The sequence below is a fragment of the Balaenoptera musculus genome, chromosome 3 (assembly GCF_009873245.2).
Source record: "Balaenoptera musculus isolate JJ_BM4_2016_0621 chromosome 3, mBalMus1.pri.v3, whole genome shotgun sequence".
NCBI classification, from domain to species: domain Eukaryota; kingdom Metazoa; phylum Chordata; class Mammalia; order Artiodactyla; family Balaenopteridae; genus Balaenoptera; species Balaenoptera musculus.
The window spans coordinates 93,598,664-93,625,730 of record NC_045787.1 but is presented as its reverse complement, the minus strand read 5'-3'; the positions used below and the strand labels follow the sequence as shown (position 1 = coordinate 93,625,730).

Below are 27,067 nucleotides of genomic sequence, written 5' to 3'. Positions count from 1 at the left end.
TGTGGCATGTACTGCATTACTTCACTCCTTCACTAGCTCACTCTCTCTCAACTTTCACCCATCACCAAACCTCTACCAAGACCACAGTCCCCCTTCCCTCCCATCACTGAAGCTCACTTGGGCAATTGCAAAGGAACTATTTTTTAAATTGCCTCATTTTATAAAAATTTTAGTTTCCAAGATTTAGTATGTATTTTTAACATAGTTCGTCCTTGTTCGTTCACATTACAGTGCATGTTCGTTGCAATGTAGAAGGAAGACACAACTTAAATCTGATACTGTATACTATCTTTGAGAGCTGCATACAAACATACCATTGATAAGCCCATCAAGTGTTGAATAATGGGATGATTAGTATTTTATTTTTAAAATTTTTTTCTATTGAAGTACAGTTGATTTACAATGTTGTGTTAATTTCTGCTGTACAACAAAGTAATTCAGTTATACACAAGTATACTTTCTTTAAAAAATTCTTTTCCATTATGGTTTATCACAGAATATTGAATATAATTCCCTGTGCTATATAGTAGGACCTTGTTGTTTATACATTCTATGTATAACAGTTTGCATCTGCTAATCCCAAACTCCCACTCCATCCCTTCCCCACCCCCTTCCCCCTTGGCAACCACAGGTCTGTTCTCTATGTCTGTGAGTCTGTTTCTGTTTTGTAGATAAGTACATTTGTGTCATATTTCAGATTCCACATATAAGTGATAGGATGATCAGTATTTTAAATGCTTATCTCATGTAGATATAATGAATGGAATGTTATATAAGTTAAAGAGTGTAGTTAGTGATATTTAGGAAAATTAGTTGGATTTTTTGTATGAATATGGAATGCATGATTATTTTTCTCCTTTAAAATACTAGAATAGGGGCTTCCCTGGTGGTGCAGTGGTTAAGAATCCACTTGCCAATGCAGGGGACACGGGTTTGAGCCCTGGTCCGGGAAGATCCCACATGCCGCAGAGCAACTAAGCCCATGCGCCGCAATTACTGAGCCTGCGCATCACAACTACTGAGGCTGTGTGCCACAACTACTGAAGCCTGTGCACCTAGAGCCCGTGCTCCGCAACAAGAGAAGCCACCGCAATGAGAAGCCCGCACACCGAAACAAAGAGTAGCCCCCGCTCACCGCAACTAGAGAAAGCCCGCGCATAGCAACAAAGACCCCACACAGCCAAAAATAAATAAAATAAATTTTAAAAAATAATAATAAAATAAAATACTAGAATATAGACTACCTCTAAAAATACTAGAATTAGAGGCTGACTCTAGTGCTTAAAGTTCTATCCAACATGTTTTCAGGAATATTTCAGAGTCAGATAAAGAGGAATGCAGGCTGTAGGGAGAATCGTGAAGATCCTGACATTTTTGGTCCCTGCTCCCTTATGTCAGGGGCTGCCTAAACCGCCATCTTCATCTCTGCGAGGCCAAATGCTTAATCCTAGAGCTTCCCCGATCTGTATCTGACGCTGATGCCAAGGAGGTCACAGCAATGTCCCTTACCTCTGCCTAAACCTTGTCATTTGAAACTTTGATTTTAGATTTATGTTATTTATAATCTAATTACTTAATCTGATCTAATACTTTAACATACAGAAATAAGAGGAGCCCCCCCATCCATCTATAGGAGTAATAAGAAAAATAAATGGTTTTTTTTAATAGTAACGTTTTGAAGGAGAATTATATAGAGAATCTCTACTGCATTTCATGCACTGTTACGGATATATATCTCATCATTCAGTCCTCTCAGCCACACTACAAAATAGGTATAATTACCTCCTTTTTATGGATGAAGAAATTAGGTATCAGAAAGGGTAGGTCATTTCCCCAAGCTTACACTACATTATACTTCCTATGTTATGTGGGCTCAAAGACTATGATTGAGTCAAAATTTGCATTGCTGTGTTACCGCCGTAAGCTAAACAAATCATGGTTAATTTTTTTTTTATAATATTTTGTAGTCCCTAGTAAGGAGGTATACCTGACATAAAGATGATATTAACTTGTGTATTTTATGAAGCTTTTCCACATATATACTCTTTCTGATTCTTAGATTAATCCTGAGAAGTGAAAGATAAACTAAAATCTGGAACACAATTTAAATTTCTACTTTCTAGGTTATGAACCTTCCAAGGACAAGAATATAGATTTCTTCATTTTCTGTCTTTATCCAGTGGAGTAGATTGATTGCAAAAATCAACAAAATTCTTCTCTCACACCTACCTCCCCCAACACTTTTGCAAAGTGTCTATGGTGGATTTGCAGTGTATTAAATTAGCTAAAGTACAACTAGTCTTTCCTAGAATTCCATTTCCTACATAGTTGGAGGTTAGTGAACCACAAGAGACATTCTGAAAGACAGAAGGGATGAAGCAGCCACGATATCCCTTTTTACACCTGAATCTTCTCTGATTCTGAGCCAGGTGCGTAAAGAAGAACACCAGCTTTTCCTGCAGATCCCGCATCACTGAAATCTGACGCTTGGAGGGAGTGAGAAAGTGATGTGGGTTGTGGCCCGTCCTCACAGGCCCAGTTTCTTTTTCCACTTCATATCCATCTTTCCTTTTTGACTTCTTTATCTACAGACTTCAGGCTCCAGAACCAGACGAAGAAGCCACAGCCTCCCATAGACTGTTTAACCCGCTCCCACAATTAATAAAGTCAAATTCTTATAGTCAACTTATCTTATGTCTATACACATATATTTACATTTATAGAAATATTAAATATATTTATATTCAATATCAAATATATATACATATATATATATATATATATATATATACACACACATACACACACACACTCATTTATATATTTGTTATTGTTGTTTGTTCTTCTAGTGGTCCTGCTTCTTTTAATGGAACCCTGACTGACACAATGTCTTTACAGCTCCTCCCTGTCCCTTGAATCTGGGTTGGCCTTGTGATTGGCTTTGGTTAATAGAATGAAGCAAAAGTGACAGGACCCATTTCTGAGCCTAGGCCTCTAGAAGCCTTGCACATTCTCTCGGAACTCTGTAACTGCCACGTGCACCGCCCAGTGCTAGCCTGCTGGAGTATGAGAGACTACTACACAGAGGGGAGCCCGGTGGTCTTAGCCAAGGCCATTCTAGACCAGCCTATAACCAGCTGTCCCACCCAAATATGAGCAAACGCAACCAAGATAAGCACAGCTGCCTACCCAACCCCCAGCTGACCAGAGACGATGCTTGAGCCCACCTGAGAGCAGACCCATCAGCTGACCTATAGTCTCTCGAGCAGTAATAAATACATATTGTTTAAGCCACACTTTCTGAGGTGTTTTTTCCCACAATAATGGCTAACTGATGCATCCAGCATATTAAGTCTTCCTTCTTTTATTGTGAAATATAACACACATGCAGAAAAGCATATAAAAATAAATAAGTTTAACAAGTAATTATAAAGTGAAAATATATGTAACCACCCCCTAGGCTATGAAAATGATCATTGCCAACACCAAAGAAGCTGCCCCATTCTCCACCCAGTTTGCTTCTCACCTATCACCCTATCCTTCCCCACTATCCTGACTTCTGAGATAATCATTCCCTTGCTTCTTTGGATAGTTTCACTGTGTATTAGGGGAAACAGTATCATTTAGTTTTGCCTGATGTCAGCCTTTATGTTCTATATAATTTATTTTTTTGCCTAGTTTCTTTTTCATTGTGTTTATAAGATTCCCCATGTTGTCTTGTGCAGCTATAATCTATTAATTTTCATTGCTATGTAATGTTGCATTTCAGACCGCACTCAAATTTATGGATATTTGTGCTGTTTCCAGTTTGGGACTATTATTAGACTTTGGCTTTAAGTATTCTTGCATATGTATAGTGGTATACCTGTGCATAAGTGGTTCTCAAATTTTTGATTCCAGAATCTTAAAAATCAGATAAAATAAAATAAATTAATAAAAATTATTTAATGAAAAATTTAAATTATAGAGATCTGAGACACAAAATATTATTGAATAATTTATTTAAAATAACAATAATATATACACAATGGAATATTAGCCATAAAAAAGAATGAAATTGTGCCATTTGCACAATATGGATGGACCCAGAGGGGTAGGTCATCCAAATGAAATAAGTCAGAGAAACACAAGTACTATATGATCTCACTTATATGTGGAATCTAAAAACAAAACAAAGGAACAAACAAAACAGAAGCAGACATAGATACAAAGTACAAACTGGTGGTTGCCAGAGGGGAGGTAGGTGGGTGTTGGATGAAATAGGTGAAGGGGATTAAGAGACACAAACTTCCAGTTATAAAATAAATGAGTCATTGGGATGTAATATACAGCATAGGGAGTATAGTCAATAATACTGTAACAATTTTGTAGGGTGACAAATGGTTACTGGATGTGTGGTGATCATTTTGCAATGTACTTGATTGTCAGAGCATTATGTTGCACACCTGAAACTGACATAATTTGTACGTCAAGTATACTTCAATTAAAAATAAACAAAATAACAATAATAAACCCATTACATGTTATGTTCATTTCCTGAGACTGCCATAACAAACTGCCACTAATGTGGTGTTTTAAAACAACAGAAAAGTATTCTCTCACAGTTGAGGAGGCCGGAAGTCTGAAATTAAAGTATTGCCAGGGCAGTTCCTCCTGGAGGGCTCTGAGGGAGAATCTGTTCCATGCCTTTCTCCTATCTGCTGGTGGCTGTGGGCAATCCTAGGCATTCCTTGGCTTGTAGATGCATCACTCCAATCTTTTTGTCTTCACTTGGCATTCTCCCTGTGTGTCTGTGTTTGTGTGTCTCCGTTCTCCCTCTCCTTTCTCTTATAAGGACACCAGTCACTGGATTTAGGGTCCACTCTAAATCCAAGATGATTGCATCTTGAGATGCTTAACCTAATTATATTTCAAAAACCCTATTTCCAAGTAAGATCGAATTCACAGGGTCTGGAAGTTAGGATTTGGACATATGTTTTTTGGGGGTACACAATTTCACCTACTACATATGTTAACATAGATAATACATTTTAACATGAAAAAGAGAAATATTGCCCAAATGAAAATTTAGTGATAAGGGTCACATTGCTTTACATTTGTGTGAATCTCTTTAATATCTAGATTCATACAAGAAGCTGGGTGCTCATCTGCTTTTACATTCGGTATGTTGTATGTTGTTTTGGTTGAGATGTATGATGGAAATCCAACCTCCCGTAGATAATCTCAGATCCTCTGAAGGGGTTTCAAAGTCTCCCAAAGGTCTTTGGAGCACACTTTGAGAACCACTGCTGTAAAGTACATACTTTAGAGTATATGCAAAGTGGAATTTCTAGGCCATATATGTATCTTCCACTTTATTAGATAATGCCACATTGTTTTCCAAAGCCGTTGGGCCAATTTACATTTCCACCAGCGATGTATGAGGGATCTTGTCCTATTTGCTCGCCAACAGCTGGTATTGTTGTATTTTTAAAAATTTGTCTATCTGCCTCTCTGGTGGTGTGTACTGTATCGCATTATGGTCTTAATCTTATTCATTCATTCATTCTTTGTTTGTATTGCCACTTGATGCATGAAGAAATGGAGATTTAAAAGAGCAATGTTTCTTGCCAAGAGTTAGAAAATAGAACCCAAGCTTTCTACTTTGAAATTCAGTCTTCTTTCCACTCACAGACACACCAAAAAACTACTTCTTTTTCTGGCCTAGCGTTACCGAAAGTGGGGTTCAGCTGCTCGCCGCTCGAGAGCCAATAATCAAGAGGCAAGATTGGTTGGAAAGGAAAGTCTGCTTTATTTCAGAGGCCAGCAACCTCCGAAGGCCAACTCTCCACTGACAATCAATCAGTGGGCAAGACCTTTTAAAGGGGAGTTTCAGGTGTGTATAGGTGGAGGGAGGGGGTTACATGCAGAAACAGCACAGTCACCTCTGACAGTTGTCCTGCAATTAGTCATGCAGTGGTCTGACCAGTGTCACCTCGATTGTTTTAAGTACAGTTAGTCTTCAGTTCCAGGGTCAGTTTGTTCCCATTTCTTTGAGGCCAGTTCTCGGAATTGTGGTAGCTTATGTCATGGCTACAGTCTGGTCATCATGTAGTTAATTTCTTCCACCTGGTGGGGATTTCATTCTCTACAAGACAGCTGCTCAAAGGATATGGCTCAGAATATTATCTATAGCCCTTGAGAAGGAACTAAATGTCCTTGACATTGTTTAATGACTATTGCTGTTTTGTCTTGTTTGACGGTTTTCTTTTGCTTCTGCAGTTTTTCACTTCTTGATTAAATTTATTCTTTGACTCAAGTTTTTCTACAGACAAAAGGCAGGCTGAGGACATGGCACCGTTGGGGCGGTTAGGGCATGGGGTTGTCTGTCCTGGGAAGGCCCCATAGGGTCCTGCTCTGTTTCACTTGGTCTCAGGAAGGTGCAATCTCCCCCAAATCTAATCTCCCGGGGGCTCCTTTCCCCCTGAAGAGGCTTTGGGCACCTGAAGCCATTAAAGGTCCTTCATCACCCCCCCTCATCAAACACCTCCACCTCCCCACCCGGCCTTCCCACCACCCTCTGACTTCCCTGCCTGGGTCCTACGTACATGCTTACTGTATGATGCTTCCTGTATGACAACCACTCTTCTAGGGCTTTTTTCAAATAGTGAAGCCTTGTAGTAACCCTCTGGGCTAGGTACTATTATTTTTCTCATTTTTCAGATTCAAAGATTGAAGTAGAGAGGTTAAGCAGCTGGTCTAAGGTCACACAGCCAGTAACCAGCAGAGCAGGGATTAGAACTCCTATAGTCTGGTGGTCACAGAATTCGCGCTCCTAGCAAAGCTGCTTCCCCCCAAACTTATTATTTACAAGAAAACTCTCTGCAAATTGCAAAGCGCTCTACCACCGGTGATTAGCCCTCTAGGGCAATGTGGGCTCTTCCTCACTCCCTCTGAGTACCCCTGTGTTCAGCTCTCGCAGAAACACTCACGGACTGGCAGCTCCTACCACAGGCCACACCCCTTCTCCTGGCCCCGCCCCGCCACGTTCACCATACTGGCCACGCCTCTCGGCCCAGGCGCTGTCGGAGGCCTAGCTGACGCCTTGCGAGCTTCCACGTACACACTCCAACGTCTCTCCCCGCGGCCGGGGGAGAGCACATCCGGGTCGCTGGAGCAGGTGCCTCAGGCCCCGCCTCTTTCCCCCGTCTCTTGTCCCCGCTTCCGGCTATCTCAAGTCTTTTCCGCTTGTTTTCTGCCGTCTTTATCTCCGCTCCCCAGCTCGTTCTGGCGTCTAGGCCCTGGTCCCTACCCCGTGAGCAGCGACTCGCTGCGCATCTCGAATCTCTTAGGGCTCGGAGCAACTCTGCGGTGCGTCTTCGCGGTGCCGTTTGTGGTGAGGCCTGCCGCGCGCCGTGAGTCCGTGCAGACCTGACCCCGCGTCCCCCCGCAGCTCGGTTGAGGCCGCCGCCGCCGCTTCGGGATGCCCCGGCTGGGGTCCGCGCAGCGCTGGGCTGCCGCCGCGGGCCGTTGGGGCTGTAGGCTGCTCGCGTTGCTGCTGTTGCTGGTGCCGGGGCCCTGCGGCGCCTCTGAGATCACGTTCGAGCTGCCCGACAATGCCAAGCAGTGTTTCTACGAGGACATCACGCAGGGCACCAAGTGCACTCTCGAGTTCCAGGTACTACGGGCTCAGGCGGTCGCGGGCCCCAGCTCGCGGTTCCAGGGTCGAGGCTGTTTTCTCATTCTTTGGCTGATTCAGGAATCACATCTAGGTAGCTGATGCAGGCCATTTGGCTTTCCTGTCCGAAACCTTGCGCATTAGACATTTAAGACCAGATGTTAAGATATATAAATTCCAGAAATGCTTCCTGTGGCTGTGATTTTTCCGTCTTTTCTCTAATGTCCTTCATTTTGAACTTTTTTCTTTAAGAGTTTCCTTTAAAAAAAAAAAAAAGTATTCCTGTTCCATAGTGCCCAACGTCAGTCCGCCACTCTCTAATCCGCACCTCCACTTTAATCAGATTTCAAGTGCTGCCGGTATCTAACTCCATTGCTTTTCAGTTTTTCCATCGATATTAGGATTATTGGTTAATGTGGTCCCTGTCGTTGCAAGAGCTCTATTCCAGACCAGATGACCATCTGCCAAAGGATTTGTAGAAGGAATTGCTGTGATAAATGAGAGGCCCCTTTTCATTTGGGGGATTATATAAAAGTGCCTATTTAACAGAACGTAGTTTCTTAAATTGGTTAGAACAGTCTTTACTGTTTCTTTTTTTGTTGGTAGACTTAACATGTTTGAACAGCTATTGAGTACTAGGTGCTGGTGCTAGAGAAGTGAACAAAATAGATAGGGTCGCTGCCATCATTCTTGATTCCCTACCTATCCTACGGTTCTTTTCTTAATTAGTACCTGTTCATTCATCACAATTGTGCTTTAAGAGCAGAGAATAGGTGATATACGGTCTGGTCATTGGAATCTGTGAAGGCTTCCTTTAGGAAGTGATTTGATGCTGAACTGGAAAAGATGAGTTGTAAATGCTTTGGTGAGGGGGAAGAGGGAATGGCCTTGGCAAGGTCACTGTGGTAACAGTGACTGGGAGTTTGAAGAACACAGAGAGGTCCACTGTAGCTGGGAATAAGGAGCCAGAAGAAGGGAGGTCAGCAGGGGCCAGACCATGTAGTGCCCAGCTGGCCGGGTAAAGGATTTTAGTTTTTCTTAAGAGGATGAGAAGCCATCATAGGGTTGTAAGCAGTGCAGTGACAAGTTCTAAGTATTCTTGGTAGCTGTACAGATATTAACTTGTGCAGGTAGAGAAGGTATTAAGGAGTATTGCCAAGTAGATACGGAAGACTGATTAGGAGGCTACTGTAGTGGTCCAGGCTGAGACTAGGGTGGTAGCACCGGGGAAGGAGAAAAAGTGAAAGGATGAGAAATACTTTTTATGTAAAAGCAACAGAACTTGGTGATGATTTTGGCTACAGCGAGGGAGGGAGGGAGGCCAAGGATGGCTCTTAGGCTTGCTTAACTTCATGGTCAGGACCAGGGGGACAGAAAAGATGATAGCAAGAATTGTAATATAAAGTGTCAGTGACAATTTTATTTGTTGAATTTAACAAAGATTTTTTGACTTCTACGTGCACATGCTGTGCTTGTTGGTGAGAGTACTACTCTACTACTCTTGCGGGCTAAAAAATTACTGTTTATTATGTGGCAGACAGTATAGCAACCGTTTCAGGTGTATTACTTAATTCTCAGGGCAACTCGATATGAGATGGGTTTATTAGAGAGTTTTTATTATTTTTTTTACTGATGGAGAAACTGAGGCTTCGGTAAGTTGAGACCCAAGGTTACAAAATGTAACAGGTAGCAGAATCAGTATGCAGTTTTTTTTTTTAACATCTTTATTGGAGTATAATTGCTTTACAATGGTGTGTTAGTTTCTGCTTTATAACAAAGTGAATCAGCTATATGTATACATATATCCCCATATCTCTTCCCTCTTGTGTCTCCCTCCCTCCCAGGTTAAGCTCTTAACCACTTTATTTTACTACCTCCCAAAGACAAATAAGGCTGAACTTGACCTCAGGGACCTTACATAGACACATAGTCATGTAATGTTAAATGCAATAATGAAAGTACACACTAGGTATAGTGCTGGCTGAAGACGAAGGATCATCAGGGGAAATTTAGCTGAGGGTCTGATGTATGAGCTGAGTCTAGAGGGATAAATAGAAGTTACTCTACAGGGTGGCAGAGGGGGGAGGGACTTCCTCAGCAGATATGTTATGTTTGTGAGACTTAATTCCAGCAAGCCTGAAAATTACCCTGAGTCGGCACTGAAAATACTGAATCATAGAGTGCTTTGTAACTGTGGTCTGAGGGCTTTAGGGGGGAGGTTTGTGCCAGTTTGTCAGCATTGTTCATATGATGACAGTGAGATTGATGATTTGTACCTGGTCTAGTGAGACCCCCGGAGAGTCTGCTACTGAGAATAGTTACATGGCAGAAATATGCTTATGTGAAAAGGCAAAAATATAAAAAAACCCAGTCAAGACTCTACTTTGGGCTCACTGATTCCAAGGTGTTCCTTGCACACTTGGGTTGGCTCCTGATCTGCAGAGGGTGTATTTCTGGCCACATCCCTCACAGAGGGAGAAACAAAGGAGCCCATACCTGATCTCTTCTGTCCTCTTGCTGTGAGACAGCTTTTGGCTGTGATGTTTTATATTGTATTCTCTCCCTCTCATAAACTGGTAGATTTATAAGCATAGTCATTTTGGGTCCTGGTGATTCTTCTTCAGCAAACAAACCCGTGTAATTTGTCACTATTAGTGCAGATGTAGAGCAGAGACTGTGTCAGAGAATTTCTGGCATTCTGGTATTTTTGGAACATAGAGATGAGAAAGGGTGTAAAAGGTGCTGAGACTTCCTTGAGGAGGTACAGGGGTGTGGTATGCTGTTGTTAACAGGTTTGGATTTTTCTGTAGGCCACAGGAATTATCAGAAGGTTTTGAGACATGTGGGGAGGGAGATGTTGCTGTCTCTAGCGGTTAGAGACTGGCGATGCTGGTAAATATGCGACAGTGCGCAGGGCAACACAGCCCCCCGAGAGGAAGACTTACCCAGCCCCAGACCATCTAATACCTGAGGTTAAGAGACCCTGCATTAGAGGCAGGAGAGATTGGATTATGGGAAGACCTTTTCGGAAGTTGAGCCACTAGTTCCGTCTGGATTGTGGATTGGGAATGGAAGAGATGGGGTGAATCTGAGAGAGGCAGTAGTATCGAGAGGTTTCTGTGACTAACTGGACAGGTAGACACATAATTTGAGATGATCCCCAGTTTCTTTCTTACGTGACCAGATAGGTTGTAAGGGCTATTTTTATCTGAAGTAAGATTATTTGTTTTAAAGTTTGATAGAAGAAAAGTGGCATGATGATCAGTTCTGGTTCTGTATTTTTGTTTGTATGTATGTTTTGATTATTCAAAGTACTATGGTTAAGTATGAATAATTGGGTATATAAAGTGAAGTCATTATTTCACCTAGAAGAAAGGTTGTCGACTTTTGGTGGGGAGGGGTAAATGCCCAATTGATAAGACACTGTTTTTATGTCAAACGTTATATCTGTATGTTAATATTTGCGTATTTTACGGTTTCCTAAGTGCCTAGTTATATTTCATTTAATTATCAAAATGATCTTTTAACATAGTTCAGTTATTTATCGTATCTCTTTAGTGACAAAAGGTCATATAAATAATCAATCTTCTCTGAAGTCCAAAGTTTGATCTCTGTGTTCCACAAATGTAGAATGTCAATATTATGCTAACCCAGAGGGTTCAAGCTTGAAAATATATCTCATGGTGGTTGGAAACCCCCAAACCCAATGTCTCTTCCGCATTACCTCAGGTGGATACAGGCACCCTATGTTTCTTCTCCTGTCTCCTCTCCCTCTTTTTCCCCGTCAGTGTTTTCTCATATAAGGAGTTTTTTCTCCTCTTTAATCCTTTTCCTTCTTCCTCTCTTATGCTTGCCAAGTAACCTCAGGAAAAATGTCTCCCTCTTCTCTTCATTTGTATAACTCAAATGGCTCAAATTGTAACTGATTAAGCATAAGCCTTTGAAAATAGCTCCAAAATCCTCTTCAGAAGCTTTTCACCTACCCCTGGCTTTCCTTTCATATGCTTTCCCTTAAACACAGACTGTGCAGATGAACAAAACATTTATTTGCTTTCGTGTTGTTCTGTTTCGGTTTTGCTTTAATCACAGGGGTTAAAACAATGTAGTTTAATCATTTATGTTTCTCTTGGAAACAAGTTTGTAAATAATGATATACTCTTGGAACAGGCCACAAGTCTGTTCTGTTCAAAATGTAATTCAAAACAAAGTATGTATCAAATTCCATATAACTGACCTATAAAAAGAACTTAAACATAGTCTGTTTGTAATTTGGCAGTAAAATGAGTTTAAGTTCTATAAAAGAAGTATGCATGGGGTGTTAGGCTAAGGACTGACCTACTTAAGTGCTTCACTGTACTATCTGAGAGTGCTTGGATGATGCTAATAGGAAACTAGATGAAAAAATTTGGGGAAGGAAAATATTACATGGCAGTAAGCTTAAGGGTCAAGAATATGAATCTGGCATTCAACCTCTTACTAGGTGAAAAATCTTGGGTAAGTTACTTATTTTAACTCAGTTTCTCAGTTTGTCAAATTGAGGGAAAAATACTGTCTTGTAGGGTTGTTGGGAGAATTAAGTGATGTAAGAGGCCTATAGTAACTAGAACAGTTGTCTCGCTTGTTGGTTAGTTCCCTCTCTCCTGTCATGAGGAAATTTGTTCAGTTTCTGTAAAACTTTAGTTGAACTGAAATCTGCCTCCCAAGTTCCATCCACTGGTAGAAATCAAGAAATGTAAAATTGCCTGTGATGGTAAAAAAACCTTATAGCCATTTTAACAGGAAACCTGGTTGATTTCTCAAACTTGTTAGTTGCAGTGATCTCTTCATTTTTTGTTTTTTTCTCTTTTGTAGGTGATTACTGGTGGTCACTATGATGTAGATTGTCGATTAGAAGATCCTGATGGTAATGTGTTATACAAAGAGATGAAGAAACAGTATGATAGTTTTACCTTCACAGCCTCCAAAAATGGGACATACAAATTTTGCTTCAGCAATGAATTTTCTACTTTCACACATAAAACCGTGTATTTTGATTTTCAAGTTGGAGAAGACCCACCTTTGTTTCCTAGTGAGAACCGAGTCAGTGCTCTTACCCAGGTAATAAAAAGTCAGTAACACAACATGGATATGTTTAAAGGGAAAAAAAGCATAATTTAATATCCATTAACTCATTGATGGAACACAGATTTTGTGACTTTAACGCAACCTTTAAGAACTATCTTAACTCTTCCAGTAGATTAGGCATTTCACAGAGAACTTCAGACTTTTTTAGTGAAGACCAGTGTTAAAGGATTTTATGAAAAGAAAAGAGACATTAAAATAGGGGGATCACTTAGGTAGAAACATCAATGGCAAAGGAAGCTTAAAAGTCTAAACAGTACTCCAGCATTATGAAGCATTTTCTGTAATTCGTGGAGGAATGTTGCTACCATAACTTAGCAGGTTGGTATAACTGGAAGCAAAAATGATGCCTTAACATATATATACTTTTATACCAGTATTTAGTGTTACTCAAACTGCTGTTACAGTAACTTTTGCTGTAACTGAAGGTAAAGTAGTAAAGATTAATAGTAAGTCATCTAACAAAAATAGTTAAGGTAGCTAAATTGAGTTTTATTTTGAAGAATAGCTTAATGAGGGAAAGATAGCAAAAGAAATTTAGAGTCAGTGAACAAATACTGCTCAGGTGATGAGAAGGGCTGTTTTATTTCTAGTTCAGATACATTTTGAGCTTAGAGTATGTCTAAAAGATAGTTCGGTATTCAAAGGAATTATTTATCACCTTCTTGTTAAAACCTTAAATTGGATTTCATTGTTTCCAGGTTCCAGGTAGTCTCTTGGCCAAAATCATGTAGTGATAGAGGCAGTTTTTAAGAATGTGTAAGAGCCTTAATTCATAAACCTATTGTAAGCATTAATAAGATGTGTTCAGATGTTCTTATTTTTAGAAATGTTCTCTTTATTTTCGCATCATGTGTGAACAGCACTTTGTAAAAAGATTTTTCTTTGGGGCCATTGTTTATAACTTAACCTTAATAAATTTTAATTTGTAAAAGTAAGACAGTTTGCTTTAAAAACCTATGCAGGGACTTCCCTGGTGGTCCAGTGGGTAAGACTCCATGCTCCCAATGCAGAGGGCCCGGGTTCGATCCCTGGTCAGGGAACTAGATCCCGCATGTGTGCCACAACTAAGAGTTTGCATGCTGCAACTGAGGAGCCCTCATGCCGCAACTTAGAAGCCCGCACGCCATATCACAGCTAAGAAGTCCGCATGCCACAACTAAAAAAGATCCCACATGTCGCAACGAGGATCACACGTGCCACAACTGAGACCTGGTGCAGCCAAGATAGATAGATAAAAACCTACGTAGATAAATGCTTTTAGGACCACTTAATCTCCTTTATTTGTATCACATTTTATTCTATTCTTTTTTTTTTTTTTAAATAAATTTATTTCTTTATTTATTTTTGGCTCTGTTGGGTCTTCGTTTCTGTGCGAGGGCTTTCTCTAGTTGCGGCAAGCGGGGGCCACTCTTCATCACGGTGCGCGGACCTCTCACTATCGCGGCCTCTCTTGTTGCGGAGCACAGGCTCCAGACGCGCAGGCTCAGTAGTTGTGGCTCACGGGCCCAGTTGCTCCGCGGCATGTGGGATCTTCCCAGACCAGGGCTCGAACCCATGTCCCCTGCGTTGGCAGGCAGACTCCCAACCACTGTGCCACCAGGGAAGCCCTATTCTTTTTTTTAATTGTTGTGTTAATTTGTGCTGTACAACGAAGTGAATCAGCTGTATGTGTGTGTAAATATATATATATATCCCCTCCTCTTGGACCTCCCTCCCATACCCCTCATCCCTTCTAGGTCATCACAGAGCACCAAGCTGAGCTCCCTGTGCTATACCACAGGTTTCCACTAGCTATCTGTTTTACACATGGTAGTGTATTTATGTCGAACCTAATCTCCCAGTTCATCCCCCCCAACCCCCCCCCCAGCTGTGTCCACATGTCTGTTCTCTACGTCTGCATCTCTATTCCTGCCCTAGAAATAGGTTCATCTGTACCATTTTTCTAGATTCCACATACATGTGTGGAATATATCGATTAATATACGATATTTATTTTTCTCTTTCTGACTGACTCACTCTGTATGACAGACTCCAGGGCCATCCATATCTACAGATGGTCCAATTTCGTTCCTTTTTATGGCCGAGTAATATTCCATTATATATATGTACCACATCTTCTTTATCCATTTATCAGTCAGTGGACATTTAGGTTGTTTCCATGACCTGGCTATTGTAAATAGTGCTGCAGTGAACATTGGAGTACATGTGTGTCTTTTTGAGTTATGGTTTTCCCAGGGTATATGCCCAGTAGTGGGGTTGCTGGGTCATATAGTAGTTCTATTTTTAGCTTTTTAAGGAACCTCCATACTGTTCTCCATAGTGGCTGTATCAGTTTACATTCCCACCAGCAGTGTAAGAGGGTTCCCTTTTCTCCACACCCTCTCCAGCATTTACTGTTTGTAGATTTTTTGATGATGGCCATTCTGACCGGTGTGAGGTGATACCTCATTGTAGTTTTGATTTGCATTTCTCTAATGGTTAGTGATGTTGAGCATCCTTTCATGTGTCTGTTGACCATCTGTATATCTTCTTTGGAGAAATGTCTGTTTAGGTCTTCTGCTCATTTTTGGATTGGGTTGTTTGTTTTTTGATATTGAGCTGCATGAGCTGCTTGTAAATTTTGGAGATTAATCCTTTGTCAGTTGCTTAGTTGGCAAATATTTTCTCCCATTCTGAGGGTTGTTTTTTCATCTTGTTTATGGTTTCCTTTACTGTGCAAAAGCTTTTAAGTTTCATTAGGTCCCGTTTGTTTATTTTTGGTTTAATTTCCATTTCTCTAGATGGTGGGTCAAAAAGGATGTTGCTGTGATTTATGTCATAGAATGTTCTGCTATGTTTTCCTCTAAGAGTTTTATAGTGTCTGGCCTTACGTTTAGGTTTTTAATCCATTTTGAGTTTATTTTTGTGTTTGGTATTAGGAAGTGTTCTAATTTCATTCTTTTACATGTAGCTGTCCAGTTTTCCCAGCACCGCTTATTGAACAGGCTGTCTTTTCTCCATTGTATATCCTTGCCTCCTTTATCAAAGATAAGGTAACCATATGTGCATGGGTTTATATCTGGGCTTTCTATCCTGTTCCGTTGATCTATATTTCTGTTTTTGTGCCACTAGCATACTGTCTTGATTACTGTAGCTTTATAGTGTAGTCTGAAGTCAGGGAACCTGATTCCTCCAGCTCCATTTTTCTTTATCAAGATTGCTTTGGCTATCCGGGGTCTTCTGTGTTTCCATACAAATGGTGAAATTTTTTGTTCTAGTTCTATGAAAAATGCCATTGGTAGTTTGAAAGGGATTGCATTGAATCTGTAGATTGCTTTAGGTAATATAGTCGTTTTCACAGTATCGATTCTTCCAATCCAAGAACATGGTATATCTCTCCACCTGTTTTTATCGCCTTTAATTTCTTTCATCAGTGTCTTATAGTTTTCTGCATACAGGTCTTTTGTCTCCCTAGGTAGGTTTATTCCTAGGTATTTTATTCTTTTTGTTGCAGTGGTAAATGGGAGTGTTTCCTTAATTTCTCTTTCAGATTTTTCGTCATTAGTGTATAGGAATGCAAGAGATTTCTGTGCATTAATTTTGTATCTTGCTACTTTACCAAATTCATTGATTAGCTCTAGTAGTTTTCTGGTAGCATCTTTAGGATTCTCTATGTATAGTGTCATGTCATCTGCAGACAGTGACAGTTTCACTTCTTCTTTTCTGATTTGGATTCCTTTAATTTCTTTTTCTTCTTTGATTGCTGTGGCTAAAACTTCCGAAACTATGTTGAATAATAGTGGTGAGATTGGGCAACCTTTTCTTGTTCCTGATCTTAGAGGAAATGGTTTCAGTTTTTTACCATTGAGAACGATGTTGGCTGTGGGTTTCTCATATATGGCCTTTATTATGTTGAGGTAGGTTCCCTCTATGCCCACTTTCTGGAGAGTTTGTATCATAAATGGGTGTTGAATTTTGTCAAAAGCTTTTTCTGCATCTATTGAGATGATCATATGGTTTTTATTCTTCAGTTTGTTAATATGGTGTATCACATTGATTGATTTGTGTATACTGAAGAATCCTTGTGTTTCTGGGATAAACCCCACTTGATCATTTTGTATGATCCTTTTAATGTGCTGTTGGATTCTGTTTGCTACTATTTTGTTGAGGATTTTTGCATCTATGTTCGTCAGTGATATTGGTCTGTAGTTTTCTTTTTCTGTGACATCTTTGTCTGGTTTTGGTATCAGGGTGATGGTGGCCTCATAGAATGAGTTTGGGAGTGTTCCTCCCTCTGCTATATTTTGGAAGAGTTTTAGAAGGATAGGTGTTAGCTCGTCTCTAAATGTTTGATAGAATTCACCTGTGAAGCCATCTGGTCCTGGGCTTTTGTTTGTTGGAAGATTTTTAATCACAGTTTCAATTTCAGTGCTTGTGATTGGTCTGTTCATATTTTCTGTTTCTTCCTGGTTCAGTCTTGGAAGGTTGTATTTTTCTAAGAATTTGTCCATTTCTTCCAGGTTGTCCATTTTATTGGCATGTACTTGCTTGTAGTAGTCTCTCATGATCCTTTGTGTTTCTGCAGAGTCAGTTGTTACTTCTTTTTTCATTTCTCATTCTGTTGATTTGAGCCTTCTCCCTTTTTTTCTTGATGAGTCTGGCTAATGGTTTATCAATTTTGTTTATCTTCTCAAAGAACCAGCTTTTACTTTTATTGATCTGTGTTATTTCCTTCATTTCTTTTTCATTTATTTCTGATCTGATCTTTATGATTTCTTTCCTTCTGCTAACTCTGGGGGTTTTCTGTTCTTCTTTCTCTGACTGCTTTAGGTGTAAGGTTAGGTTGTTTATTGGAGATGTTTCTTGTTTCTTGAGGTAGGCTTGTATAGCTATAAACTTCCCTCTTAGAACTGCTTTTGCTGTATCCCATAGGTTTTGGGTCATCATGTTTTCATTGTCATTTGTTTCTAGGTATGTTTTGATTTCCCCTTTGATTTCTTCAGTGATTTCTTGGTTATTTAGTAGTGTATTGTTTAGCCTCCATGTGTTTGTACTTTTTACAGTTTTTGTCCTGTAATTGATATATAGTCTCATAGCGTGTGGTCGGAAAAGATACTTGATACGATTTCAGTTTTCTTAAATTTACCAAGCCCTGAGTTGTCACCCAAGATATGATCTATCCTGGAGAATGTTCCATGAGCACTTAGAAGAAAGTATATTCTGTCGTTTTTGGATGGAATGTCCTATAAATGTCAGTTATGTCCATCTGGTCTAATGTTTCATTTAAAGCTGTGTTTCCTTATTTTCATTTTGGATGATCTGTCCATTGGTGAAAATGGGGTGTAAAGTCCCCTACTATTATTGTAGTAGTTACGGTAATTTGTAGTTACTGTCGATTTGTAGTTACTGTCAATTTCCCATTTTATGGTTGTTAGCATTTGCCTTATGTATTGAGGTGCTCCTGTGTTGGGTGCATAAATATTTACAGTTGTTATATCTTCTTGGATTGATCCCTTGATTGTTACGTAGTGTCCATTTTTGTCTCTTGTAATAGTCTTTATTTTAAAGTCTATTTTGTCTGATATGAGAATTGCTAGTCCAACTTTCTTTTGATTTCCATTTGCATGGAATATCTTTTTCCATCCCCTCACTTTCAGTCTGTATGTGTTCCTAGGTCTGAAGTGAGTCTCTTGTAGACAGCATATATATGGGTTTTGTTTTTGTGTCCATTCAGCCAGTCTGTGTCTTTTGGTTGGAGCATTTAATCCATTTACATTTAAGGTAATTATCGATACGTATGTTCCTGTCGTCATTTTCTTGATTGTTTTGGGTTTGTTTTTGTAGGTCTTTTCCTTCTGTTGTGTTTCCTGCCTAGAGAAGTTCCTTTAGCATTTGTTGTAAAGCTGGTTTGGTGGTGCTGAATTCTCTTAGCTTTTGCTTGTCTGTAAAGGTTTTAATTTCTCTGTCAAATCTGAATGAGATCCTTGCTGGGTAGAGTAATCTTGGTTGTAGGTTTTTCCTTTTCATCACTTTAAATATGTCCTGCCACTCCCTTCTGGCTTGCAGAGTTTGTGCTGAAAGATCAGCTGTTAACCTTCTGGGGATTCCCTTGTATGTTATTTGTTGCTTTTCCCTTACTGCTTTTAATAATTTTTCTTTGTATTTAATTTTCGTTAGTTGGATTAATATATGTTTTGGCGTGTTTCTCCTTGTATTTACCCTGTATGGGACTCTCTGTGCTTCCTGGACTTGTTTGACTATTTCCTTTCCAATGTTAGGAAAGTTTTCGACTATAATCCCTTCAAATATTTTCTCAGACCCTTTCTTTTTCTCTTCTTCTTCTGGGACCCCTATAATTCCAATGTTGGTGCGTTTAATGTTATCCCAGAGGTCTCTGAGACTGTCCTCAATTCTTTTCATTCTTTTTTCTTTATTCTGCTCTGCAGCAGTTACTTCCACTACTTTATCTTCCAGGTCACTTATCCGTCCTTCTGCCTCAGTTATTCTGCTATTGATTCCTTCTAGAATATTTTTAATTTCATTTATTGTGTTCCTCATCATTGTTTGCTTGCTCTTTAGTTCTTCTAGGTCCTCATTAAACGTTTCTTATATTTTCTCCATTCTATTGCCAAGATTTTGGATCATCTTTACTATCATTACTCTGAATTCTTTTTCAGGTAGGCTGCCTATTTCCTCTTCATTTGTTTGGTCTGGTGGGTTTTTACCTTGCTCCTTCATCTGCTGCATATTTCTCTGTCTTCTCATTTTGTTTAACTTACTGTGTTTGGAGTCTCCTTTTCCCAGGCTGCAGGTCCGTAGTTCCCGTTATTTTTGGTGTCTGCCCACAGCGGGTGAGGTTGGTTCAGTGGCTTTTGTAGACTTCCTCGTGGAGGGGAGTGGTGCGTGTGCTCTGGTGGGTGGGGCTGGATCTTTTGGTGGGCAGGGCTGTGTCCAGTGGTATGTTTTGGCGTGTCTGTGAACTTAGTATGACTTGAGGCAGCCTCTCTGCTAATGGGTGGTGTTGTGTTCCTGTCTTGCTAGTTGTTTGGCATGGGGTGTCCAGCACTGGAGCTTGCTGGCCGTTGGGTGGACCTGGGTCTTAGTGTTGAGACGGACATCTCTGGGAGAGCTCTCGCCGATTGGTATTACTTGGGGCTAGGAGGTCTCTGGTGGTCCAGTGTCCTGGACTTGGCTCTCCCACCTCGGAGGCTCAGGCCTGACACCCGGCCAGAGCACCAAGACCCTGGCAGCCACACAGCTCGGAAGAAAAGGAAGAGAGAAAAACCTGACAGATAGAACCTCAAACCAAATGGTAAAAGCAAACCTAAATAGACGAAGTCACACAAAGAAGCATACACATACACCCTCAGAAAAAGAGAAAAAAAGGTATAAAAATAAAATTAAATTTTAAAAATTAATAAAAATAAATAAAAGGAAGAGAGCAACCAAACCTATAAACAGATCCAGCAGTGATAACAAGCACTAAAGCTAATATAAAGATAAAACCAAAAACAAATCAGACACAGAAAGCAAACCCCAAGTCTACAGTTGCTCCCAAGGTCCACCGCCTCAATTTTGAGAACATTCATTGTCTATTCAGATATTCCACAGATGCAGGGTACATCAAGTTGATTGTGGCGATTTAATACGCTGCTCCTGAGGCTGCACAGAGAAATTTCCCTTTCTCTTCTTTGTTCGAACAGCTCCTGGGGTTTAGCTTTGGTTTTGGCCCCGCCTCTGTGTGTAGGTTGCCCTCCGGTGTCTGTTCCCGCCCAGACAGGACGGGGTTAAAGCAGCAGCTGATTAGGGCTGTCTTGCTCATTCAGGCTGGGGAGAGGGAGGGGTATGGTAGTCATAATTGGTTTGCAGGACAAGCCTGCAGCGGCAGAGGCCAGTGTAACATTGCAGCTGCCTGAGGCAGGCCATGTGTTCTCCCGGGGAAGTTGTCCCTGGATCACGGGACCCTGGCAGTGGCGGGCTGCACAGGCTCCCAGGAGGGGCGGTGTGGAGAGTGACCTGTGCTCGCACACAGGCTTCTTGGTGGCTGCAGCAGCAGCCTTAGCGTATCATGCCCGCCTCTGGGGTCCAAGCTGATAGCCGCGGCTCACACCCGTCTCTGAAGCTCGTTTAGGCGGCGCTCTGAATCCCATCTCCTGTACACCCCGCAACAATGGTCTCTTGCCTCTCTGGCAGCTCCAGACTTTTTCCCGGACTCCCTCCCGGCTAGCTGTGGCGCACTAGCCCCCTTCAGGCTGTGTTCACGCAGCCAACCCCAGTCCTCTCCCTGGGGTCTGACCTCCGAAGCCTGAGTCTCAGCTCCCAGCCCCTACCCGCCCTGGCGGGTGAGCAGACAAGCCTCTCAGGCTGGTGAGTGCTGGCCGGCACTGATCCTCTGTGTGGGAATCTCTCCGCTTTGCCCTCTGCACCCCTGTTGCTGCGCTCTCCTCCGTGGCTCCGAAGCTCCCCCCCATGCTGTCCCCACCAGTGAAGGGGCTTCCTAGTGTGTGGAAACTTTTCCTCTTCACAGTTCCCTCCCACTGGTGCAGGTCCCATCCCTATTCTTTTGTCTCTGTTTTTTCTTTTTTCTTTTGTCCTACCCAGGTATGTGGGGAGTTTCTTGCTTTTTGGGAGGTCTGAGGTCTTCTGCCAGCGTTCAGTGGGTGTTCTGTAGGAGTTGTTCCTCATGTAGATGTATTTTTGATGTATTTGTGGGGAGGAAGGTGATCTCCGTGTCTTACTCCTCTGCCATCTTGTAGGTCTCCTCATTCCAAGATCTTTTTGTTCCTTACCTCACCAGGATAGTGGGCACCGATGTCAACATACTTAACATCTAATTCCACTGTTAAAGCAGCAAAGAAAACACTGTTTCTTGTGTGGAGTCCACAGCACAGGACAGAAGAGCTGCTGCAGGCCCAGTGCGGGTGGCAGTGAGGGGCGCCAGTCTTCATCTCTCGTACTTTTTAAAGGAACTTTTAATGAAATATTTTTATAACTATTCCTTTCATACTTACTTTGGTAGAACTTTATTAAGTGTTTAAATTATTTTCTAATGTCTATTATTAAAATTACAACAAACAAATATTGAAAAAAATACCTAATACGTGGTTTGTGATGTAAAATAAGTGTAATATAATAAAGCATATATTTCATCGCCAGGATTAAGTTTTTAGCAGTAGAAAAACATTAAACTCGTATACAACGGAAAAAATTACACTCTTAACCTACCGCAAAGCAGTTAGTGTAATTTAGAAAAAGGTATGGTGTCATCAGATGAAGGCCTACAAACTCATTACACAGTGAAAATGAAACTTATGTCCTATTGAGCACATATATATTGGTTTTGTTGACTGGAATGAGGAAGAAGACTTATTTAGCAAAATGGTAAATGTGGAAAAAAAAATTACTACTCTGACCTATCACTTTTCAGTTTCAACTGCTTTTAAGATAGTTGAAATAACTTTGACTAACAATCTACTTTTATGCCATATTTCATTTGTTTTTGTATATATTTGGACTTTGATTCATATTCTTACAATTGGTCAAATTTACTGACCTGCCATTCCCTTCCTAATTCTTCCTCTTTAAGAAACCTGGCCTTGAAATTCGGTAGCTACCAACCTTAACTGCTTAGTATTTATCCTACTGTTAGCTTCATGTTCCGTCTCCCACCTTAACAGATGCCACAGTTGGGATGTTCCAGTTTGGGGCAAGCAGCTGCTTCATGGGATCTCTAGCCTTACCAGTCATCCTAGTGAGAATGTGTGGAAGCGTTGCTTTGCCAGGACCATTCACACGAATGAGTGAATGAATGAGTGCCAGTTTAGTAGAATGTTAGTCAGGTGAGGAATTGAGATCAAATTAAAAGAAAAGATGAATATGCTAGATGGATTGTACAGAAAGTATTAAAACATACTAACTGAAAATCTTTCTCTTTAGATGGAATCTGCCTGTGTTTCAATTCACGAAGCTCTGAAATCTGTCATTGACTATCAGACTCATTTCCGTTTGAGAGAGGCTCAAGGCCGAAGCCGAGCTGAGGATCTAAATACAAGAGTGGCCTATTGGTCAGTAGGAGAAGCCCTCATTCTTCTGGTGGTGAGCATAGGGCAGGTATTTCTTCTGAAAAGCTTTTTCTCGGATAAAAGAACCACGACAACTCGTGTTGGATCGTAACTACATTTTGAGAATTGATCCACCATTGCCGCTGTAATATTGCTGTCCTCTAATTAATTTTAGGTACCGAAGAACTTAATATTGGCAACATTTTTAGAATCTTACTCATACGCTTGTTGTGGAGGGATGTACGATGCATATCCCCAAGCTGTGGAAAGGACACCTTTTTTTATTTGTAAAGGTAGAAAAACTTTGGGACTATTTTGGGCTATTCATAAATATTCAACACAATGATCTACTCTTTTCTTGGTTGTTTCTATCTGCTCTTCGCACACTAAAGTATTTTGATTTGGTATTTTGGTTCCTTTTAGCCATTTAAAAATACTTTTCTTGTAAGTAGTGGAGATTTTTAAAACCTTCAATTTAATGTCTACATGGGTTGTGGAGGAAGAAAATTACCTTTCAGTTGTTTATAGGAAATAAAGTTTTGTTTTTAAGAAAACCAAATGTGATTAGCTGTAGCCCAAGCCCTATTCTGCACTGTTTAATTTTATGAGGAAAAAAATCTACCATAGAAATGTTAGTTAGTTAATATTGATATAATTTTAAATTGATACATCATGGTTTAATTTATTTCTCAGTAGCTTGGAAAATGTCATTTTTATTGTTTGGGTTTATTCTATGATCTATAACCAGATATGTTATTTTTTTTCATAAAGACATTTTTACCACACAGGAAATAGTATGTTTCAATAACATAATAGAGTTTACACAGGCCTTAAATGTCAGACTGTTGTTAACAGGTAGAATAATTACAGAATAATTTAAGACACTACAATGGGGGGCAAATGAAATGAGAAGACTTTTAGTGAGTTATCTGCACATATTACATTTTCAGTGCTTTTACAAAGAAAAAAGGTGATCTGTTTCATTTTAAACATTTGAATTGGCTAGTTCTTACTCGTATGTGGCTTTAATGTCTGAGTCACTCCCAGCTTAAATTGAGAGTTGTAATATAGTATTATAAAAGTGCCATACATTTTATCCTAGTGGGTGTGATGCACTGAGAAGTTAGTTACTTTGGTTTTTTTCTTTCTTTCTTTTTTTTTTTTGTTTTTTTGTCTTGCACATGTAATTTGTACAATCTCTGGTTAGCAGCCCTAAGATGATTTAAAAATTTAGAATGCCGTGTGTGTGTGTTTCTTATTTGATAATCTTCATTGATTGTACTGCATTTAACGAGTATTAGTGCATTTTCTGTAGACTATAGGGTTTAGACTGTGTTTGTGTTTTATAACTTGCATAGATTGAGCTGATTGAAGTAAGAGTCCAAGTATTCTAGAATAGAATACAAGATGATGCAAAATTGTATGTGTTTAAAGCTTTTATGCTGTTAAAAAAAAAAAAATTGCAACTGCTTTTTGCCATGCTTCTATCCCCCACCTAAAAGTGATGAGTGCTGAACGTGACTGTCATATTGTTAGGACTTTGATACGTGGTACCACAGAATACTGATTGGATAGCAATTCTAGTCACTTACCACTACTGACTAGAAGTTAACTCTTAATTCTAAGCTGTCTTAAGATGCATACACACTGCTGCATGTAAGAGCAAAATGAATTCAGGTTGTCCTGCTTGCTGATTTCAAGTGCTACAGTGTAGCAAGGGATGAACATATTTTCAGACTTTTAACTCTAAAATTTTTGAAGACCAAATAGCTACTCCTTCAGCAATATTTACCAGTGGATTAAGAACTGAAGTTTAAGATTCTGCAGATTTATCTATTGGGGTTCTTGTATTGGAGTTGTCCTGTAGCTTTTTAAGTGTCCCTCTAGATTTGCAAATTTTGAACACTAATGTTAAAGTGATAAACATGGGAGTATGTTAAATGTCCTTTTCTGGTTGCCTGTCTGCTCTGTTGTATTCAGATAGTTTCACCATAATTCAGCAGAGCTGGGTATCATCAGTGTGCCGAGTTTGGCATAGATAATGCAGTTATTTAATCTGTGCCTATCAAAACTTCATGATATTTAAAGACTATTACCACAGATAAACTTGCGGTGAAACTATTGAGATATATTAAAATTTTTTAAATCACCACTGTTACCTGTTGTAGAAAATAGTACTGACTTAGTCTAGTCTGTTTGTAACTGGTTAAAGTTTGATGGCTTGCCTATACTCAACTAGATATGTATATAAAAATTAGAAAATACATATCTCCCTAGACATGAATATTAAGTAAGAACTTTTTTCTTCCTTCCCCTATATAATTTGTAGCTCATCTTTTTTCTTTAATCCTTTCATAACTTGTTGCAACAGTTTGAATTTCCCAAATATTTACGTTTGGACTTACGGCTCAGAATACATATTTAAACATCATTAGCTGTATATATTTTTAAAGTAGAATAAATAATGGAAAGGGACTTGATATACAAGTTTATACTAAAATTCCAACTGTGTGAAGATACATTTTAAGATATTACTTTGCTAATAATCTAAATATTCATTTTTTATTAAAGAAACAAATGGTTTGGGGTTCACAGCTTTCATCCTGGCTTGATGATAATCATCTTTGAAAACACAGTGGACTGAAAAGCAGTTTTATTCTTTGAAAGATTTCATTTAAATCTCTGTACTATCCATTTTTGCTTCAGTTTGTAAATGTATAACATTTATGGTTAAATAGGACAAAGCAGACCCTATGACTATTGTTTTCAAGAATTAAACAAATTGATATATAAATTACTCAAAGGGAGTTTTCATTTACTTTTGAAAAGAAAAATTTCTCTAAATTAAAAATGTTGGTTCTGCAGGATTGCACCAATCAATTCTTGTAGAATAAAAAAATCTTTCAACAAACTGACTTCACTTATTTCTGTCAAGATTTAAACCTTTTTGAAGCTCCTTATCAACTTGCAGCTTGGAGTACAGTTTTGTAGCAAGAAAGTGATAATTTATTTGATATTTCATTGGAACATCTCAGGGACTGACCAAGAAAGAAAGTTAAAGAAGAGAAATACAACCTGTAAACACCTCACTTTTAACCTTACTTTTCCTTTTCTTACTGAAAGTTTTGGTGAAAGGAAGTTAAGCCTTCAATTCCCTTAAAAGCTCTTAGTTTTTAGGTAAATTAACCTTTGGTTGTATAATGCCAAGTTTTCTCAACTTTGTTCCCCCTTTATAATGTTATGGGGGACGTTCTGGTTCCTAGGCACAAGTACAAAAGTAGCAGAGAAATAACAATAATATATTGGGCTGGCCAAAAAGTTCGTTTGGTTTTAAGTAAAAAGACACTTTTCATTTTCACCAGGAACTAAATTGAACAACGTATTCATTAACCAAACGAAATTTTTGGCCAACCCAATGGGTTAACATTTATTGAATGCTTTGCTTGTGCTGCTGTGATAAGTCTTTTGCTTGTATTGACACGTTTCATCTTTGCAATAATCCTATGAAGTAAGGATATTATTCCCATTTTACAGGTGAGGAAAGGGAGGCCTAGAGAGGTTAAGAAACCTGCCTATATCACAGTTAGTAATTAGCAAAATCTGGAATATGAACCATGGCAGTCTGGCTCCAGACCCCTCTTTCTCAACCACTATGCAGTAATTACCTACAAACACCACTTAAGGACAGATCTCCAAAGACTTAGCAATCTTGATTTCAGTATACCTCAGTAGCAGTTCAGGGGCTTCCCTGGTGGCACAGTGGTTAAGAATCTGCCTCCCAGATGCCACAGAGCAGCTAAGCCCTTGAGCCACAACTACTGAGCTCAGGCGCCTAGAGCGCGTGCTCCGCAACAAGACACCGCAATGAGAAGCCCAGACACTGCAATGAAGACCTATCACAGCCAAAAATAAATAAATACATAAATTTTTTAAATTAAAAAAATAGCAGTTCAGTGCTTTGGCTTTGGAGTCATAGTCAAGTTCAGATCATGGTCGTGTGACCTCATGCAAATGAGTTTGTTAACTTGGCATTTCTGTTTCTTCATTTATTACTAAGGTAATATCTACTATAATGAGATGTTCATAAAACACTTAGGGTCAGTGCCTGTCATATACAAGCCCTTAATAAATAATAGCTATATTTTTGTCATTGGTCCAATTTAATCACTTGATCTTTCTTTAGTTCTTAAAGTTCTTACTGTAGCCTCAACTCATATGGGCTCTTAAATAGTATGTAACAAATATG

The 27,067-nt window shown here is 39.7% G+C and overlaps 1 protein-coding gene across 1 annotated transcript; it reads left to right on the top strand.

Moving 5' to 3' along the window:
• The first annotated feature begins 7,075 nt into the window (after positions 1 to 7,075).
• Positions 7,076 to 25,618, top strand: TMED7 (transmembrane p24 trafficking protein 7). Its single transcript, XM_036846306.1, has 3 exons — positions 7,076 to 7,657; positions 12,509 to 12,754; positions 22,697 to 25,618. Exons 1-3 carry the CDS (start codon positions 7,463 to 7,465, stop codon positions 22,931 to 22,933), a joined length of 678 nt encoding a protein of 225 aa, XP_036702201.1. The 5' UTR covers positions 7,076 to 7,462; the 3' UTR covers positions 22,934 to 25,618.
• The last annotated feature ends 1,449 nt before the right edge of the window (positions 25,619 to 27,067 follow it).

Coding starts and splice junctions, on each gene's coding strand:
- TMED7 (XM_036846306.1), top strand. CDS start 7,463: ATGCCCCGGCTGGGGTCCGCGCAGCGCTGGGCTGCCGCCGCGGGCCGT. Junction 7,658..12,508: donor AGTGCACTCTCGAGTTCCAG/GTACTACGGGCT, acceptor TCTCTTTTGTAG/GTGATTACTGGTGGTCACTA. Junction 12,755..22,696: donor GAGTCAGTGCTCTTACCCAG/GTAATAAAAAGT, acceptor CTTTCTCTTTAG/ATGGAATCTGCCTGTGTTTC.